This window comes from Mustelus asterias, chromosome 11, assembly GCF_964213995.1.
Source record: "Mustelus asterias chromosome 11, sMusAst1.hap1.1, whole genome shotgun sequence".
Lineage (NCBI taxonomy): Eukaryota > Metazoa > Chordata > Chondrichthyes > Carcharhiniformes > Triakidae > Mustelus > Mustelus asterias.
The window spans coordinates 7841102-7860308 of record NC_135811.1 but is presented as its reverse complement, the minus strand read 5'-3'; the positions used below and the strand labels follow the sequence as shown (position 1 = coordinate 7860308).

Genomic DNA, 19207 nt, shown 5'->3' with positions numbered 1-19207 from the left:
CCAAGTGCTGGCAGATGGGATTAGGTGGGAGTTCAGGTGTTTCTTTCTGGTTGTATCACAGCTTGGTCTGGCTCCTGCTCTGTCCAAAACCGCAAGAAACTACAAAAAGTCGTGAACGAAGCCCAGTCCATCACACAAACCAGTCCCCCATCCATTGACTCTGTCGACACTTCCCGCTGCCTCGGAAAAGCAGCCAGCATAATTAAGGACCCCATGTATCCCAGACATTCTCTCTTCCACCTTCTTCCATCGAGAAAAAGGTACACGTACCAACTGACTCAAGAACAGCTTCTTCCCTGCTGCCATCAGACTTTTGAATGGACCTACCTTGCATTAAGTTGATCTTTCTCTACACCCTAGCTATGACTGTAACACTACATTCTGCACTCTCTCCTTTCCTTCTCTAAGAACGGTATGCTTTGTATAGTGTGCAAAAAATAACACTTTTTACTGTATATGGATTCATGTGACGGATTCATAAATCAAAGCAAATCAAATTCTAATGTGTCGGTGTTGAAGGGCCTCTTCTGCACTGTATGATTCTATGGGTCTATGATATCTGATTCATAACCTGTCCCGTCTGTCTCCCGCACTCCCTCTGGCCCTGATGCCCCCTTCCTTGCTAACTCCCCCAGACTCCCGCTGTCCTGGCCTCTAATGCTTGGCCATCACATCTCTGCCCTCCCCTCCCCACCCCATTCTCCTTCACCAGGCTACTGTGACCCTTGGACCTCCCCCTGTCTGAATCTTGAACTCCGACCCTGTGATCTCCCACGGCCTCACATCCCTGACCCAAACACCGGGATCTGCTTTCCTGAGCATTGCTGTGAACACAGTAAGAAGTTTAACAACACCAGGTTAAAGTCCGACAGGTTTATTTGGTAGCAGTTTGGCCTGCGTGTGAATGCAAACCAGCAGCAATGTGGTTGACACCTCATTGGTTTCTGAATTAGCTGAGCAAGCTTCTCAGTTGGATTAGGTGAGGGAATGGTGGCAAAGTGGTTCTGCTACTTTGGGGGAAGCGATGGCCTCGTGGTATTATCACTAGACTATTAATCCTGGCTGATTAATCCAGCTGATATTCCGGGGACCCGGGTTCGAATCCCGCCACGGCAGATGGGCGGCACGGTGGCGCAGTGGTTAACACTGCTGCCTCACAGCTCCAGGGAGCTGGTTTCGATTCCTGGCTTGCATCACTGTCTGTGTGGAGTCTGCACGTTCTCCCCGTGTCTGCGTGGGTTTCCTCCCGGTGCTCCAGTTTCCTCCCACAGTCTGAAAGACGTGCTGGTTAGGGTGCATTGGCCATGCTAAATTCTCCCTCAGTGTACCTGAACAGGCGCCTGAGTGTGGCAACCAGGGGATTTTCACAGTAACTTCATTGCATTGTTAACGTAAGCCTACTTGTGACATTAATAAATAAATACATAAATAAATAAAATGATGGAATTTGAATACAAAAAAATCTGGAATTAAGAATCTACTGATGATCATGAAACTATTGCCGATTGTTGGAAAAGCCCATTTGGTTCACTAATGCCCTTTAGGGAAGGAAATCTGCCATCCTTACCCGGTCTGGCCTACATGTGACTCCAAAGCCACAGCAGTGTGGTTGACTCTTAACTGCCCTCCAAGGGCAACCGTGGATGGGCAATAAACGCTGGCGAGCCAACAATGCCCATGTCCCACAAATGAAAAAAGCCTCACAGCAGCAGAGGGCACATGGGCACTGCACTTATCTGCTTGACCCCTCCCCTCCTGGCCCACCCAACTCAGGGTCCAATGCACTGGGTCCACACTTCTTAAGACCTGCACCAAAGCCTGCTGGTGCAGTTCCTACCGGGAGGAAGGAATGGGTGGGGGGGAAATTGCATTGTGGGTGGGCTTTGAATTGGGCCTCAAGCTCACAATTGATATGCAAAAGAACACTTTTGTATAATAATTGGTTTTCTGCCTTCTCTGGACAACATTGGATCAACTAGGCCTGTATTGACTGGAATTTAGAAGAATGAGAAGCATATGACATTCTGACAGGGTTGGACAGACAGGATGCATGGATGTTGTTTCCTCTGGCTATGGGCAGGTGGGTGGGTTGCAGGCTGGGGGGGGATTCTAGAACAAGGGGGTCACAGTCTCAGGAAACAGGTTAGGCCGTTTAGGGATGAGATGTCGCCGGCTGGCCAACCGACTCAAGAACAGCTTCCTTCCTGCTGCCATCAGACTTTTGAATGGACTTACCTCGCATTGAGTTGATCTTTCTCTACACCCTAGCTATGACTGTAACACTACATTCTGCACTCTCTCCTTTCCTTCTCTATGAACGGTATGCTTTGTCTGCATAGTGCGCAAGAAACAATCATTTTCACTGCATGTTAATACACGTGACAATAATAAATCAAATCAAATCAACTCAATGAAGAGAAATGTCTTCACTCAGAGGGTGGTGAACCTATGGATGTCTCTCCCTCAGAAGGCTGTAGAGGCCAAATCACTGAATATATTTAAGAAGTCACAGTAAGAAGTCTCACAACGCCAGGTTAAAGACCAAAAAGTTCATTTTGGAATCACTAGGTTTCAGAGTGCTGCTCCTTCATCACCTTCGTCACGTGATGAAGAAGCAGTGCTCCAAAAGCTCGTGCTACCAAATAAACCTGTTGGACTTTAACCTGGTGTTGTGAGACTTCTTACTGTGCCCACCCCAGTCCAACGCTGGCATCTCCACACCATGTTTAAGAAGGAAATAGATTTCTCGACACAAAAGACATCAAGGTGTATGGGGAGAGCACTGGAAGTTGGTGTTGAGTTAGAGGATCAGCCATGAGCATATTGAATGGCGGAGCAAGCTCGAAGGGCCGAATGGCCTACTTCTGCTCCTATTTTCTATGTTTCTATTGAGTGGACATTCTGAGATTAATGGATAAAGCATCAGACTTTCAGAAGCATCAGCACTGGCTGTGTCACTAGCTGGAAAAATAATTTCAATATACACTGTGACCCGTGACGCAGTGGAACTGGAGACAGACAGTGCAGTGCCCCCATCTTGTTGGAACAAGATCAAATTGAATCCTTCCAACACATTCCAAAGTCCAGGCAGTATGCCTTAACAGTGGGGGAGTCCAGAACTCGGGGTCAAAGTTTGAGGATAAGGGGTAAACCTTTTAGAACTGAGGTGAGGAGAAATTTCTTCACCCAGAGGGTGGTGAATGTGTGGAATTCACTACCACAGAAAGTAGTTGAGGCTAAAACGTTGTCTGATTTCAAGAAGAAATTAGATATAGCTCTTGGGGCTAAAGGGATCAAGGGATATGGGGGGAACGAGGGAATCAGAATATTGAATTCGTGATCAGCCATGATAATAAATGGCGGAGCAGGCTCGAAGTGCCAAATGGCCTTCTCCTGCTTCCAATTTCTATGTATGCGTTGCAAAGAAAATTAGAGTCTTAACCTTGATCATCCATAACTTCAGATTACAACATGCCTGTAAAAGTGCATATTAAGAGTTTTAACAACACCAGGTTAAAGTCCAACAGGTTTATTTGGTAGCAAATACCATTAGCTTTCAGAGCGCTGCCCCTTCGTCAGATGGAGTGGATATCTGCTCCATCTGACGAAGGGGCAGCGCTCCGAAAGCTAATGGCATTTGCTACCAAATAAACCTGCTGGACTTTAACCTGGTGTTGTTAAAACTCTTACTGTGTTTACCCCAGTCCAACGCCGGCATCTCCACAAAGTGCATATTGCCAGAGCAACTCGGGTTTCCTGAGTGATCTGTAGCACAGCAACAGTAACGATGACCATGAAACTACGGGATTATCGTCAAAACCTATCCGGGTCACTCATGTCCTTTTGGGAAGGAAATCTCCTGTACATATCTGGCCTGACCCATACGTGACTCCTCATCCACAGCAATGTGATGTGGCCTCTAAACTGCCCTCTGAAATGGCCAAGCAAGTTATTGGGTTGCCTTCAAGAAAGCAGCTCCCCGCCACCTTTCCAAGCACCATCGGGGTTGGACAGTCAATGCTGAGCTAGTAAGTGACACCCGCATACAACCATAGAATCCCTACAGTGCAGAAGAGGCCATTCAGCCCATCGAGTCTGCACCGACTCTCTGACAGAGTATCTTACCCAGGCCCTCTCCCCTGCCCAATCCCTGTAATTCCACACATTTACCATGGCTAATCGCATCTGATCTACACATTTTTTGACACTAAGGGGCAATTTAGGATGGCCAATCCACCTAATCTGCAAATCTTTGGGCTGTGGGAGGAAACCGGAGCACCTGGAGGAAACCCACGCAGACACGGTGTGAACGTGCAAACTCGACATAGACACAGTGAGAAGTCTCACAACACCAGGTTAAAGTCCAACAGGTTTATTTGGAATCACGAGCTTTCAGAGCGTTGCTCCTTCATCAGGTGAGACAGTCAACCCAAGCCGTAATCGAACCCGGATCCCTTGGCGCTGTGAGGCAGCAGTGCTAACCACTGTGCCACCGTGCCACCCATCCCAGGAATGAGTTTGAAAAATGCTCTGCATTAAGGCCAACTCCTCAACGGATCAGTAGCATAGCGGTTAGCACTGCTGCTTCACAGCGCCAGGGACCCAGGTTCGATTCCTGGCTTGGCTCACTGTCTGTGCGGAGTTTGCACATTCTCCCTGTGTCTGCGTGGGTTTCCTCCGGGTGCTGCGGTTTCCTCCCACAATATGAAAGACGTGCTGGTTAGGTGCATTGGCCCAAACAGGCGCTGGACTGTGGCGACTAGGGGAATTTCACAGTAATTCCATTGCAGTGTTAATGTAAGCCTTACTTGTGACACTAATAAATAAACTTTAAACTTTTAATCCAAACCGTTCAGGTATGAGGCCAATGTAACAGAAGAGAGAGAACGCTGGTCACATCACCTCTGTACCTGCAGGGCATGCACTGAAGTTAATGAACTGTCGGCATTTCAATGTATCTTTGAGAGATCAAAAGTGCGCCTTGCAAATAAAATACCTCGCTCCATAGAGAGGAAAGAAAATTGCTGCTGAAGAATCCTTATTGTCAATTATTGATGTTACTGTCTCATATTGTCTGCAGTTTTATCAGAGTTGGAAACATTGAATAAATAACCTGATGAATACATCCCCTCACGTCTGTCAGTGCAGGAGTGCAAAGGGAAACGTTAGTCTGCGTGGACGTGGATGAGGCAGAACACAGAACACTTACCTCCCAAAGGAGTTTGTTGTGATTAGGGTGGAATGTTATTGCCCCCTAATTAGTACCTACCACTTAATGACCAATTAATTATGAACAATGTTGTCGTTGGTTAATTAATTAATTTGTGGTGAAGGCGATGGCCAAGTGGTATTATCGCTAAACTATTAATCCAGAAACTCAGCTAATGTTCTGGGGCAGATGGTGGCATTTGAATTCAAATCTCGAATTAGGAATCTACTAATGACCATGAAACCATTGTCGATTGTTGGAAAAACCTATCCGGTTCTCTCATGTGGGAAGGAAATCTGCCGTCTTTACCTGGTCTGGCCTACATGTGACTCCAGAGCCACAGCAGTGTGGTTGACTCTCAACTGCCCTCTGAAATGGCCTAGCAAGCCACTCAGTTCAAGGGCAACTAGGGATGGGCAATAAATGCTGGCCAGCCAGCGACACCCATGTCCCACGAATGAATAAAAATGCATTCTGTGGTCCATGTTAGATGTGATCACGAAGGGGAGTTAGTGATTTTGGGAAGTATGAGTTAGTTGACAAACAAGAAGTGATGCCACAGGATACTGGTACATTGACGGTAATAACAGAACCCCGCAGCACTGAAGGAGGCCATTCAGCCCCTCGTACAGGAGCTTTGAAAGAATGAACCAATTAGTCCCATTCTCCTGTTGCTTCCTCAGTCCTGCAAATTTTTCCACTTCAAGTATCCAGCCAACTCCTTTTGATAATTACTGGTGAATCTTCTTCCACCACACTGGGCGGCATGGTGGCACAGTGGTTAACACTGCTGCCTCACAGCGCCAGGGATCCAGGTTTGATTCCCAGCTTGGGTGACTGTCCGTGTAGAGTTTGCACATTCTCCCTGTGTCTGCGTGGGTTTCCTCTGGGTACTCCGGTTTCCTCCCACAGTACAAAAGACACTGGTTGGGTACATTGGCCGTGCTAAATTCTCCCTCAGTGCCCCAGAACAGGCACCAGAGTGTGGCGACTAGGGGATTTTCACAGTAACCTCATTGCAGTGTTAATGTAAGCCTACTTGTGACACTAATAATGAATAAAGTAAATAACCTTTCAGACAGAACATTCCAGAGAGTGACAATTTGCTGAGTAAAACGTAAATTTTCCGCACCTCCTTTATTTTTATCTTAAATCTGTGTCACCTGGTTACTGACGCTTTCTACAGTGGAAACAATTTCTCCTTATTTACTCTTATCAAAACCCTTTATCATGTTGAACACCTCAACTAATCCTCCCCTTAACCTTCTCCGCTCTAAGGAGAACAACCTCAGCTTCTCCAGTATCGCCGTGTAACTGATGTCTCCCATTGTTGCTCCCATCCCAGTAAATCTGCACTTCATCCTCTTCAAGACCCATACATCCTTCCCAAAGTGTGGAGCCCAGAATTAGACCCTCCAGATGTGGTTTCACATTCTTTTATTAGGCTTTAGCATAACCTCCTTGTCTTTGAACTCTAAGCCTTTATTTATAGAGCCCTAGATCCATAGTGCTATTTTTAACAATCTTATTAACTTGCCACCTTCAAAGAATTAGTTTGAAATTCCTCCCCAGAATTTTAACCCACTTTTTTTTCCATAATTTCATACCCCAGCTATCTGATGCTTGCCTTTTCTGTAATAATCCCTCAGCAAGTTAATGTGCGCCTGTTTGTCCTGACTTATTTTGTTCTAATTGGAAATGTAGCTCACTCATAGAGTTTTACAGCATAGAAAGAGGCCCTTCAGCCCATTGTGCGCCATCTCTCCTATCTTATTTATTTGGGACAATCTTATCTTCAACAGAAAAGTGTGCAAACTCGACAAGAAAATTATCTCCTGCCTCCTGGGAGTATCACTGGACTATTAATCCAGAAATTCAACTCATGATCTGGAGACATGGGTTCAAATCCCACCACGGCAAATGATTTGAATTTGAATTCAATTAAAAATACCTGGAATTAAGAATCTACTGATGACAGTGAAACCAATGTCGATTGTTGGAAAAACCCATCTGGTTCACTAATGTCCTTTAGGGAAGGAAATCTGCCGTCCTTACCTGGTCTGGTCTCCATGTGACTCCAGAGCCACAGCAATGTGGTTGACTCTCAACTGCCCTCTGAAATTGCCTAGCAAGCCATTCAGTTGTATCAACCTACAGCAGGTGGACTGCAGTGTTTCAAGAAGTAAGAAGTTTAACAACACCAGGTTAAAGTCCAACAGGTTTATTTGGTAGCAAAAGCCACACAAGCTTTCGAGGCTCTGAGCCCTATCTGAGTCACACTATTTCACATAAATATTTCTGCTTTTTTCCTCCTGAGTCTTTATCATGCGATCCTAGAATCAGAATTTATGTCACACTATTTGTAACTCCCACAGTTGCGTGGACCTGCAGAGTTTCACTGGCTGTCTTGTCTGGAGACAATACACATCTTTTTAGCCTGTCTTGATGCTCTCCCCACTCCCATTGTTCTGTTTCTTAAAGACTGGATTAGTTGTAAGTATTCGCATTCCAACCATTATTCATGTAAATTGAGTCTGTGTCTTATAAGTTCTGTTTGTGAACAGAATTCCCACTCACCTGAAGAAGGGGCTCAGAGCCTCGAAAGCTTGTGTGGCTTTTGCTACCAAATAAACCTGTTGGACTTTAACCTGGTGTTGTTAAACTTCTTACTGTGTTTACCCCAGTCCAACGCCGGCATCTCCACATCGTGTTTCAAGAAGGCAGCTCACCACCATCTTCTCAGGGGCAACTAGGGATGGGCAATAAATGCTGGCCAGCCAGCAACGTCCATGTCCCAGGAATGAATAAAAGAAAACATAGGATCAGACTCCATCCCATCAGGACATTCGGACCAAAGACCATTGCATCCTGTGCAATGATTGTGAGCTATGAATAATAACATGTTCCTGGTTGTCCACCTCTAATGACCAAGCTTCAGAAAACAACTCATTGGTGATTTTGGTCACCCTCTGTCAATGAGATTTCAGACCATGTGACCAAAGGGCCATTCAGTCCTCCAGACCTCCCTCTGGTATTCAGTTAGATCATTGGAAGATTTGCATCTCAACTTAATTTACTTGCCTTAGCTCTAAATTTCTCAGTAGCATCTGACCTCAGTTTTCGATTGACATTTATGGGCAGCACAGTGGCGCAGTGGTTAGCACAGCTGCCTCACAGCGCCAGAGGCCCGAGTTTGATTCCCTTCTTGGGTAACCGTCTGTGCGGAGTTTGCACGTTCTCCCCGTGTCTGCGTGGGTTTCCTCCGGGTGCTCCGGTTTCCCCCCACAGTCCAAAGATGTGCGGGTTAAGTTGATTGGCCATGCGAAATTGACCATAGTGTCAGGGGGATTAGCAGGGTAAATGCACGGGGTTACGGGAATAGGGCCTGGGTGGGATTGTGGTCAGTGCAGACTCAATGGGCCGAATGGCCTCCTTCTGCACTGTAGGGATTCGATGATTCTATGATTCAGAGCCTTATGGAGGCAAGAGTTCCTATTTCTGCAGCTTGTCTGAAAATGAACTTCCTGATTTCAAATTCCATGGTTTAAAAAGAGCAAGAAAGGTGAAGAATTATGGGCATTCAAAAATTGCTTTGCTTTTAAAAATGCATAGACAGCAGGAGTAAAGGAATGTCACTATTCCACATTTCTCGACTTTACCGGTGTCCTGTGGGCTTTGGCCTTCATTGGGACTTGTCAGTGCAAGAATGTTCTGAGGCTTACAGCAGAGAAGGAGGCCATTCAGTCCATTGTATCCAGGCAAGCTCTTTACAGGAGCAAGTCAGAACTAATCCCTCTCACTCCTCATAGTCATGGATTGCCCTCCATCTCAAATATTGATCCTGTTTTCCCGGTCCCTGTTTTAATCACTCATGATGCACAAAGCATTCTGCACCCTAGCACCCAAATACATTGCTGCCAACTCCATACTCTCTCAGTGGTATGCTTGCCTTTATAGGACGGGGTATAGAGTATAAAAGCTGGAGTCTGATGATGCAGCTGTATAGAACGCTGGTTAGGCCACATTTGGAGTACTGCGTCCAGTTCTGGTCGCCGCACTACCAGAAGGACGTGGAGGCGTTAGAGAGAGTGCAGAGAAGGTTTACCAGGATGTTGCCTGGTATGGAGGGTCTTAGCTATGAGGAGAGATTGGGTAAACTGGGGTTGTTCTCCCTGGAAAGACGGAGAATGAGGGGAGATCTAATAGAGGTGTACAAGATTATGAAGGGTATAGATAGGGTGAACAGTGGGAAGCTTTTTCCCAGGTCGGAGGTGACGATCACGAGGGGTCACGGGCTCAAGGTGAGAGGGGCGAAGTATAACTCAGATATCAGAGGGACGTTTTTTACACAGAGGGTGGTGGGGGCCTGGAATGCGCTGCCAAGTAGGGTGGTGGAGGCAGGCACGCTGACATCGTTTAAGACTTACCTGGATAGTCACATGAGCAGCCTGGGAATGGAGGGATACAAACGATTGGTCTAGTTGGACCAAGGAGCGGCACAGGCTTGGAGGGCCGAAGGACCTGTTTCCTGTGCTGTACTGTTCTTTGTTCTTTGATTGTTTTATAATAATGACCCTCATCACAGGCCCCCTTATCAGAAGAAATCGAAGTTCCCAAGTGGTTCTTAAGGATGCCAGGAAACGTGGTGGGCTTGAGGTTTGGGAGCAATTTAAAATCCAACAAAGGAGGACCAAGAAACCGATAAAGAACAGGAAAAGAGAACATAAATGCAAACTAACGAGGAACATCAAGGTGGATTCTGAAAGCTTCTTTCAGTAGGTAAAAAGGAAAAGATTGGACAATTGTGGGCCCATTACAGGCGGGAGCAGGAGAATTGATAGTGGAGAACAGAGAAATGGCGGAGAAACTGAACAGTTACTTTGCGCCTGTCTTCATGGAAGAAGATACAGAAAATCTCCCAGAAATACTAGACAGGCAAAGGACTTGTGAAACTGAGAAGCTAAAAGAAACTAGTATTATTAAAGAGGTAGTACACGTAAAGATAACTGGATTGAAGATTCATAAATCACCAGGGAAAGATGAGCCTCATCCTCGGGAGTTAAAGGAGGTGGCCAGAGAGATAGTGGATTCATTGGTGGTTATGTTTCAAAGTTTCAAAGGGCTGCACGGTGGCACAGTGGTTAGCACTGCTGCCTCACAGCACCAGGGACCCGGGTTCAATTCCGGCCCCGGGTCACTATCTCTGTGGAATTTGTACATTCTCCCAGTGTTTGTGTGGGTTTCCTTGGGTGTTCCAGTTTCCTCCCACAGTCCAAAGATGTGCGGGTTAGGTGGATTGGCCATGCTAAATTAGCCTTAGTGTCAGGGGGACTAGCTAGGGTAAATGCAAGGAGTTATGGGCATAGGGCTTAGGTGGGATTGTGGTCGGGGCAGACTCGATGGGCCAAATGGCCTCCTTCTCCACTGCACGATTCTACGATTCTAAGTTCTTTAGATTCTGGAATGGTTTCCGCAAACTGGAAAGTAACAAACGTAACCCCACTGTTGAAGAACGGAAGAGGGAGAATGGAGAGCTACGGACCTCTTAGTAGGAGGGAAAATATTCGTATCTATTAAGATGCGTTAACTAGACATTTAGAAAGAATGATAAAACTGGACAGAATCAACATGGGTTTATGAAAGGGAAATCACGTTTAACAAACTTCTGAAATTTTTCGAGGATATTCAAGGATAGCATAGATAAAGGAGAACCAGTGGATGTGGTGTATTTGGATTTTCAGAAAGTTTTTGATCAGAGGTTCGTAAATAAAATTAGAGAGCATAGGATTAGGGGATACGTGCTGGTATGGATTGAGAATTGGTTATCAGACAGAAAACAGAGATCGGGAATAAACTGATCATTCTCAGGATGGCAGGCTTTTACTACTGGGTAGCACAAGGGTCAGTGCTGGGTCCACAACTGTCCACAATCTCCATCAATGAGTTGGATGCCGGGACCAATTGTAATATTTCCAAGTTTGCTGATTAATCCAAACTGGGTTGAAACATAAGTTGTGAGGAGGATGCAAGGAGGCTCCAAGAGGACAGTCGAAGTGAACGGGCCAGGACATGACGGATGGAATATAACCTGAATCAATGTGAAGTTATTCACTTTGGTAGAAAAAACTGAAAGGCAAAGTATTTCTTAGATGGTGAGAGGTTGGGAAGTGGGGGTGTCCAACGGAACCTGGTGTCCTTGTCCATGACTCACTAAAAGTTAGCATGCAGGTGCAGCAAGCAATTGGGAAGGCAAATGGTATGGTAACCTTCATCGTGAGGGGATTGCGTACAGGAGTACAGGAGTAAAGATACAGCTGCCGTTGTGCAGAGTCTTGATGAGATCTCACCTTGAACATTGTGCATGGTTTTGATTCCGTAAGTTCCCCAGTGCATCTTGTAGATCGTACACACTGCTGCCACTGTGTTGGTGGTGGAGGGAGAGAATGTTTGTGAATGGCGTGCCAATCAAGTGGGGCTGCTTTATGCTGTCAAGGGATACGGGGATAGCATGGGAAAATGATGTTAAGCTAGATGATCAGCCATGATCTAATTGAATGGCGGAACAGGCTCAGTGGGCTAAATGGGCTTCTCCTTCCCCTAAGCTCGCTACTTACTCTACCAAAACTCTTCATACTTATAAAAAATATTTAATTAAATCTTTCTTATCTATCTTAATTCCAAGGGAAATGGCCTCAAGTCTCAGATTCCTATCCTTGGCATATTCCTCTTGAGTCTGTTCTGCACACTCTGTATGATAAAACATCCCTTGTATAAGGGAGTTCTCAAGACCATACACATTGGTGAATCTGTGTCCTAACCAGTGCTTTTTTTCTATATTTTTATTTTTAATCTTGTATCCTTTACCCTGTTTGTAAAATCTAGCATTCCCCTGGTGATTTTATGGCTTTTATCCACCTGCATTCAGATTTCCATTAAAATATGTACTCAATCCTCAAGATGTTTGTTCAACTCTACCTTTCCATTGAGTTTCGAGTCTCATTCCTTGTTTCTTTCCTCGGCATATTACCTCACATCTATCTGCGTTAAATTGCATCTGCCACTTATCTGCCCATTTCACTAACCTGTCGTGTTGAAGCATTTTACAATCCTCTTTGGTGTTTGTCAACCCTTTTACTGTTGTGCTGTCTGCTAGGGCCCAGATCAGAAACTCCAAAGTTCATTATGAAATTACCCTGAACCCCAACTTGCTTTGATTTTGGCTTTAGTGCGAGCATAGGGTGTTTTGCTCTAGGTATGATTCTATTGACCCACTAGGAAGCATTTATCAAAACAAAACTTTATTTTTAACAACACCGTCAAAATATAACAAATAATTAGTGCAACTTTTACCAATTGAAATATTTAAACATAAAAAGATGCAATTCTTAACTGCTAGCTATCTCCAAAGTTCCAATTTAAGCAATATCCCCATAGACATAAATCTCTCCTCAGAATCGTTAGCACAAAACATACAGTACAGCCTCATGTGGGTGCTACATTTCCAGCCTTTTAACACCTCTGGACTGAGATACAGAAAGACACCTGTCTCTTGACTCCCGTACAGCAGCCTCCAGAGAAAGATCTATCTTCAAACAGCAGAACTTCAGAGAAAGACACCCATTTTATGGCAGGCCCCAGACTCCAATCTCCAGAGAAAGAAAGAGAGAGACAGAGAGCTACTTCTCTCTAAAAATTCCAAAGAGCCACTGTGCTTGATTCTCTGTGCAAGCCTAACCCCACCCAGTCACATGATTTTTCCTGTCAATCAACCTAATCAAACACTACTCTGAAAAATCTCGGGGGAAAGCACTAAAATAACAACACTGTATTAGCCCAGATTAAAACAAACAGTCCAGCAATTACGATCAATTATGCTTCTGCAATATCTTTTATTTGATTTATTATTGTCACATGTACTAGGTTACAGTGAAAAGTACTGTTTCTTGTATGTTATACAGACCAAAACATACTGTTCATAGAGTCCATAGGGGAGAAATGTTATAATCCAGGTCAGAAACTCCAAGATATTTTATGGAATCAGCCTAGATCATAAGATTTGCACTTTGAAGTTTGGCACGGGTAAGCATAAGATGGTTCACTCCATGTATGATTCAAACGACCCACTGGGGAGCTTTTATCAAGCAAAGTTTATTTAAGAATATAGTTAACATATAATAAGACAATTATCAATAACTTTTCCCAACTACAAACAAGAAAAGGAAAACAACCATGATATTGTACAAACCTTAACAGCTCCAAATACTCTTCCAACATAAGCAACCCCTACAAACATACACCCCCGTTCCAGGTTTATTACAGAAAGTAAATATGCTCACATGATGCTGGATCTTGCAGCTTTGCAACACCTGCTGTGAATTGGTCCTTTGGTTGGAGAATTGAAACTCTGGCTTCCCCGTCCTGTAGCTTCCAGCACCCTTCAAGACAGAGCCACTGCTAGCTTCTAGCTTTTAGCCAGCGAACCACTTCAAGAGGCAGAGGCACTCCTTGTCTCTAGTTACTAGCTAGCCAGCCACCAAGAGCTAAAGTTGCAATATCAGGGAGAGATCCAGAAACACACTGCTTTGCAGTCTGGAGTCCAACGTTTTCTAACTAGCCAAATTGAAAGTGAATCCTTGGATTGCTCTGTGAAGGAACCACCACCTGACCATGACCTATCAATCAGTCTTACCCCAACAATTCTGAAGGGTTGTAAAACCTCAGGACATTGCATTAGGCCCAAATTAAAAGTAAACAAAAAGGCCCATTAAATGCCTTCAACATACAACACAAAAAGGCCAGGACAGCTTGAACAAAGCTGCAGAGAAACAGGATTAAAATACATTTCTTAAAGGCACAGTAGCATCACAGAAGGAAACGAGAGTGCAGAATGTAGTGTTACAGTCATAGGGTGCAGAGAAAGATCAGCTTAATGCGAGGTAGGTCCATTCAAAGGCCTGATGGCAGCAGGGAAGAAACTGTTCTTGAGTCGGTTGGTATGTTATCTCAGACTTTTATATTTTTTTCCCGACGGAAGAAGGTGGAAGCGAGAATGTCCGGGGTGCGTGGGGTCCTTGATTATGCTGGCTGCTTTTCCAAGGCAGTGGGAAGTGTAGACAGTGTCAATGGATGGGAGGCTGGTTTGAGTGATAGACGGCACTTCGATCACGACCCTTTGTAGTTTCTTGCGTTCTTGGGCAGAACAGGAGCCACACCAAGCTGTGATACAAGCAGAAAGAATGCTTTCTATGGTGCATCTGGAAAGATTGGTGAGCGTCGTAGCGGACATGCCAAATTTCCTTAGCCTCCTGAGAAAGTAGAAGCGTTGGTGGGCTTTCTTAACAATAGCGTCAGTGTGCAGGTACCAGGACAGGTCATTGGTGATCTGGACATCTAGAAACTTGAGGCTCCCGAGCAGGAGTTGGATATAGCTCTAGGCGCTAACGGGATTAAGGGATATGGGGGGAAGGGGGATCAGGATATTGAATTTGATGATCAGCCATGATCAGAATGAATGGTGAAGCAGGCTCAAAGGGCCAAATGGCCTCCATCTGCTTCAAGTTTCGATGTTTCTATGTCACACATCAGAAAATGGACAGGTTGGGCCTGTACTCATTAGAGTTTAGAAACCTGGGAGGTGATCTCATTGTCACATATAAAATCCTGAGGGGACTTGACAGGGTGGATGTTGAGAGGCTTTGGGAGAAACCAGGCCTAGGGGACACTGTTCAAAAATAAAGGGCCTTCCATGAAAGATGGAGATAAGGAGAACGATTTTCTCTTCATAGGGTTGTGGGTCTCTCTGAAAGGGAATGGTGCAGGCTGGGTCATTGGATTTTTTTTAAGGCTGAATTTGATAGATTCCTCATTGACAAGGGAGGCAAAGGATACACTGGGTCGAAAGGAAACTGGGGTTGAGGTACAATCAGATCAGCCATCTTAGTGACTGGTGGAGAAGACTCAAAGGATGAATGGTCTACTGAAACTTCAAGCTCGTATGTTCATATGTTCATATTTGATGTTGTTGAACCTCTGATTTCAGCTCTCTGGGTTTTCATTATCCTGTCGGTAGCATATTCCCATTGATCTTGCACCATTCCATTGGAGTATCTCACCCAAATCCAGCCCCCTGCCCGATCCCCGTAACCCCACACATTTACTGTGGCTAATCCCATCTAACCTACACATCTTGGGACACAAAGGGGCAACTTAGTATGGTCAATGCACCTAACCGGCACATCTTTGGACTGTGGGAGGAAACTAGAGCACCCGGAGGAAACCCACGCAGACACAGGGAGAATGAGCAAACTCCACACAGACGGTCACCCAAGGCCAGACTCGAGCCCAGGTCCCTGGCGCTGTGAGGCAGCAGTACTAACCACTGTGCTACTGTGCCATTCTATGCCACCCCTGTGCCACCATTCTGCCCGTTTCATTGCTAGCACCCTTGCCTCTGCATCGGCAGATCATTGGGTTGAGGTGAATGTTTAGTTCAGTTGGAAATGGAAACAGGCCGCTTTCTCAAGATGTGAGAGGTCTCACGGCACTAAGAGTTCCTTCGGTGTCCTGGGAAATGTGTAATCCTTAACCAACATCATTAAAAATCATATCAGTAATCATTTATTGAGTTAGTAATCATTGCTATTTGTGGCCCCTTGTTCAATACAGATCAATCGCTGTGTTTTTCTACATTACAATAGTGGCGATGCTTCAGGAAGCAGTTTGGTACATAGAATCACAGAATCCCTATTCAGAATGAGGCCATTCAGCCCATTGAGTCTGCACTGACTCTCTGAAAGAGCATCCCACCCAGACCCTCTCCCCTGCCCTATCCCTGTAACCCCACACATTTACCATGGCTAATCCAGCCAAACCTGCACATTCTGAACAGTGAGGGGAATTTAGCATGGCTGATCCCACCTAACCTACCCTAAGGGGCAATTTAACATGACCAATGCAGCTAACCTGCACATCTTTGGAGTGTGGGAGGAAACCCACAGGGGCATGGGGAGAACGTGCAAACCCCACACAGTCACCCAAGGCTGGAATCGAAGGGATTCCAGAGGGATCTGGGTGCCCTTGTGCATGAATCATAGAAAGTTAACAAGCAGGTAGAGCAGGTAATAAGGAAGGCAAATGGAATTTTAGTGTTGGAATGGAGTACAAAAGCAGGGAAGTATTGTTGCAGCTGTATAGGGCATTGGTGAGACCGTATCTGGAGTAACGCACAGAGTATTGATCCCCTTACTTGAGGAAGGATGTAAGTGCATTAGAGAGGGTTCAGAGAAGGTTCACTAGATTGAACTGTGGTGGGACTATGGTTGGTGGGATTGTGGTCAGTGAGAGCCCGATGGGCCGAATGGCCTCCTTCTGCACTGTACGATTCTATGATTCTATGAAATCAGCCATGATGGTATAGAATGGTGGAGGAGGCTCGAGGGGCTGGATTGCCAGCTCCGAGTTCCTATGCTCTTCAGTTCTTATGTTGTCCCCCTCTCTCTCCTCTGGCGCAGGTGGGCGTGGAGTTGCTGTTGGCCCTATCGTCAGCTCCGACAGATCCGACATATTCTGCGACAACGAGAACGGGCCTAACTTCCTCTTCAGGAACAATGGAAACGGCACCTTCACAGATGTGGCCGCCCAGGCTGGTAAGAGAAATGTACCGTAGAGAGAACATCTACAAAGAGCAGGAGTCCAACACGGGCACTCCACTTACTCGCATGGTGTCAGCACTCTCACCAATAAGATATGAAGTGGAGATGCCGGCGTTGGACTGGGATAGGCACAGTAAGAAGTCTCACAACACCAGGTTAAAGTCCAACAGGTTTATTTGGAATCACGAGCTTTCAGAGCACTGCCCCTTCATCAGGTGAGTGACCCGGAGCAGCGCTCCAAAGGCTCGTGACTCCAAATAAACCTGTTGGACTTTAACCTGGTGCTGTGAGACTTCTTACTGTACCAATAAGTCAGAGGTTGTTGCTTCTAACTTACACGTTCTAAGCCGGCACTCCCTGTACAGTAATGAGGGGGTCCTGCACTGCAAGGGGTGCCATTATTCAGAGCAGCTGTTGTATGTGTACCCTCTCAGGTTGGGATCAAGTATCCCACGGCACTATTCCAAGAAGAACAGCCTTGTTTTCTCCACAGTCCTGACCAATATTTTTCCCTCAACAAATATTAGAATAGGTTACAGAAACAGAAAATGCTGGAAAATCTCGGCAGGTCTGACAGCGTTTGTGGAGAGAGATTAGAGCCAATATTATGAGTCTGAGCTGAATTAGGCAACGTTACCTCCAAGTCAGGATGGTGTGCGGCTTGGAGGGGGTCCCGCAAGCGGTGGTGTTCCCATGTGTCTGCTGCCCCTTGTCCTTCTAGATCATAGAATCATGGAATCTACAGCACGGAGACAGGCCCTTCGGCCCAAACTGGTCCATGCTGACTAAAATACCCATCTAAGCTTACCCCATTTGCCTGTATTCGGCCCATATCCCTCTAAACCTTCCCTATCCATGTATCCGACCAAATGCCTTTTAAATGTTGTCAATGTCCCTGCCTCAACCACTTCCTCCGGCAGCTCATTCCACATACGAACCACCTTCTGTGTAAAAAAGTTGCTCCTCAGGTTCCCATTAATTTTTTCCTCTCTTAACTTATGCTGCAACTGTACAGGACCTTGGTGAGACCACATTTGGAATATTGTGTGCAGTTCTGGTCACCTCACTATAAGAAGGATGTGGAAGCGCTGGAAAGAGTGCAGAGGAGATTTACCAGGATGCTGCCTGGTTTGGAGGGTAGGTCTTATGAGGAAAGGTTGAGGGAGCTAGGGCTGTTCTCTCTGGAGCGGAGGAGGCTGAGGGGAGACTTAATAGAGGTTTATAAAATGAGGAAGGGGATAGATAGAGTGAACGTTCAAAGACTATTTCCTCGGGTGGATGGAGCTATTACAAGGGGGCATAACTATAGGGTTCGTGGTGGGAGATAGAGGAAGGATGTCCGAGGTAGGTTCTTTACGCAGTGTGGTTGGGGTGTGGAATGGACTGCCTGCAGTGATAGTGGCGTCAGACACTTTAGGAACATTTAAGCGGTTATTGGATAGGCACATGGAGCACACCAGGATGATAGGGAGTGGGATAGCTTGATCTTGGTTTCAGATAAAGCTCGGCACAACATCGTGGGCCAAAGGGCCTGTTCTGTGCTGTACTGTTCTATGTTTTATGTTAACTTAAACCCTTAAACCCTCTAGTTCTCAATTCCCGAACCCTGGGAAAAAGACTGAGTTCATTCACCCTATCCATGCCTCTCGTGATCTCATACACCTCTATAAGATCACCCCTCCGTCTCCTACACTCCAAAGAAAAAAATCCTCGCCTATCCAATCTCTTCCTATAACTCAGTCCCTTGAGTCCTGGTAACATCCTTGTCAATATCTTCTGCAGCCTCTCCAGTTTAATAACATCTTTCCTACAGCAAGGTGACCAAAACTGAACACAATACTCCAGGTGCGGCCTCACCAATGTCCTGTCCAACTCCAACCTAACTTCCCAACTTCTATACTCAATGCCCTGACTGATGAAGGCCAGCATGCCAAAAGCCTTCTTCACTGCCCTATCTACCTGTGACTCCACCTTTAGAGAACTGTGCACCTCAATGCTGTTTGTTGGAGCTTGCTGTGCACAAATTGACTGCCCCACTTCCTGCATTACAACAGAGACATCTCAAGAGTACTTCAGCTGCTGGAAAGCACTTTGCCACATCCTGAGGTCAAGAAAGGCGTTATATAAATGCAAGATTTTTTTCCCTTTTGTGAGCATTGAGAAATAACAGGCAAAGCAACCCTCCAGGACACCTCTTAGAAATTAAATAGAAGCCTTAACGTAGGAAATAGGAGCAGGAGGAGGCCATTCGGTCCTTCGAGCCTGCTCTGCCATTCATTATGATCCAGGTGGATCATCCAACTCAATAGCCTGATCCCCCCATATCCTTTGGTCCCCTTCTCCCCAA

At 45.7% G+C, this 19207-nt stretch overlaps 1 protein-coding gene across 3 annotated transcripts in view; it reads left to right on the top strand.

Moving 5' to 3' along the window:
• LOC144500341 (cartilage acidic protein 1-like) overlaps positions 1 to 19207 on the top strand; it is a 377638-nt gene that overhangs the window by 218217 nt on the left and 140214 nt on the right. For all 3 annotated transcript variants that reach the window (XM_078223086.1, XM_078223087.1, XM_078223085.1), the window contains exon 5: positions 16720 to 16854. In XM_078223086.1, the coding sequence (XP_078079212.1) occupies positions 16720 to 16854 (135 nt within the window). The remainder of the gene's footprint in view (positions 1 to 16719; positions 16855 to 19207) is intronic.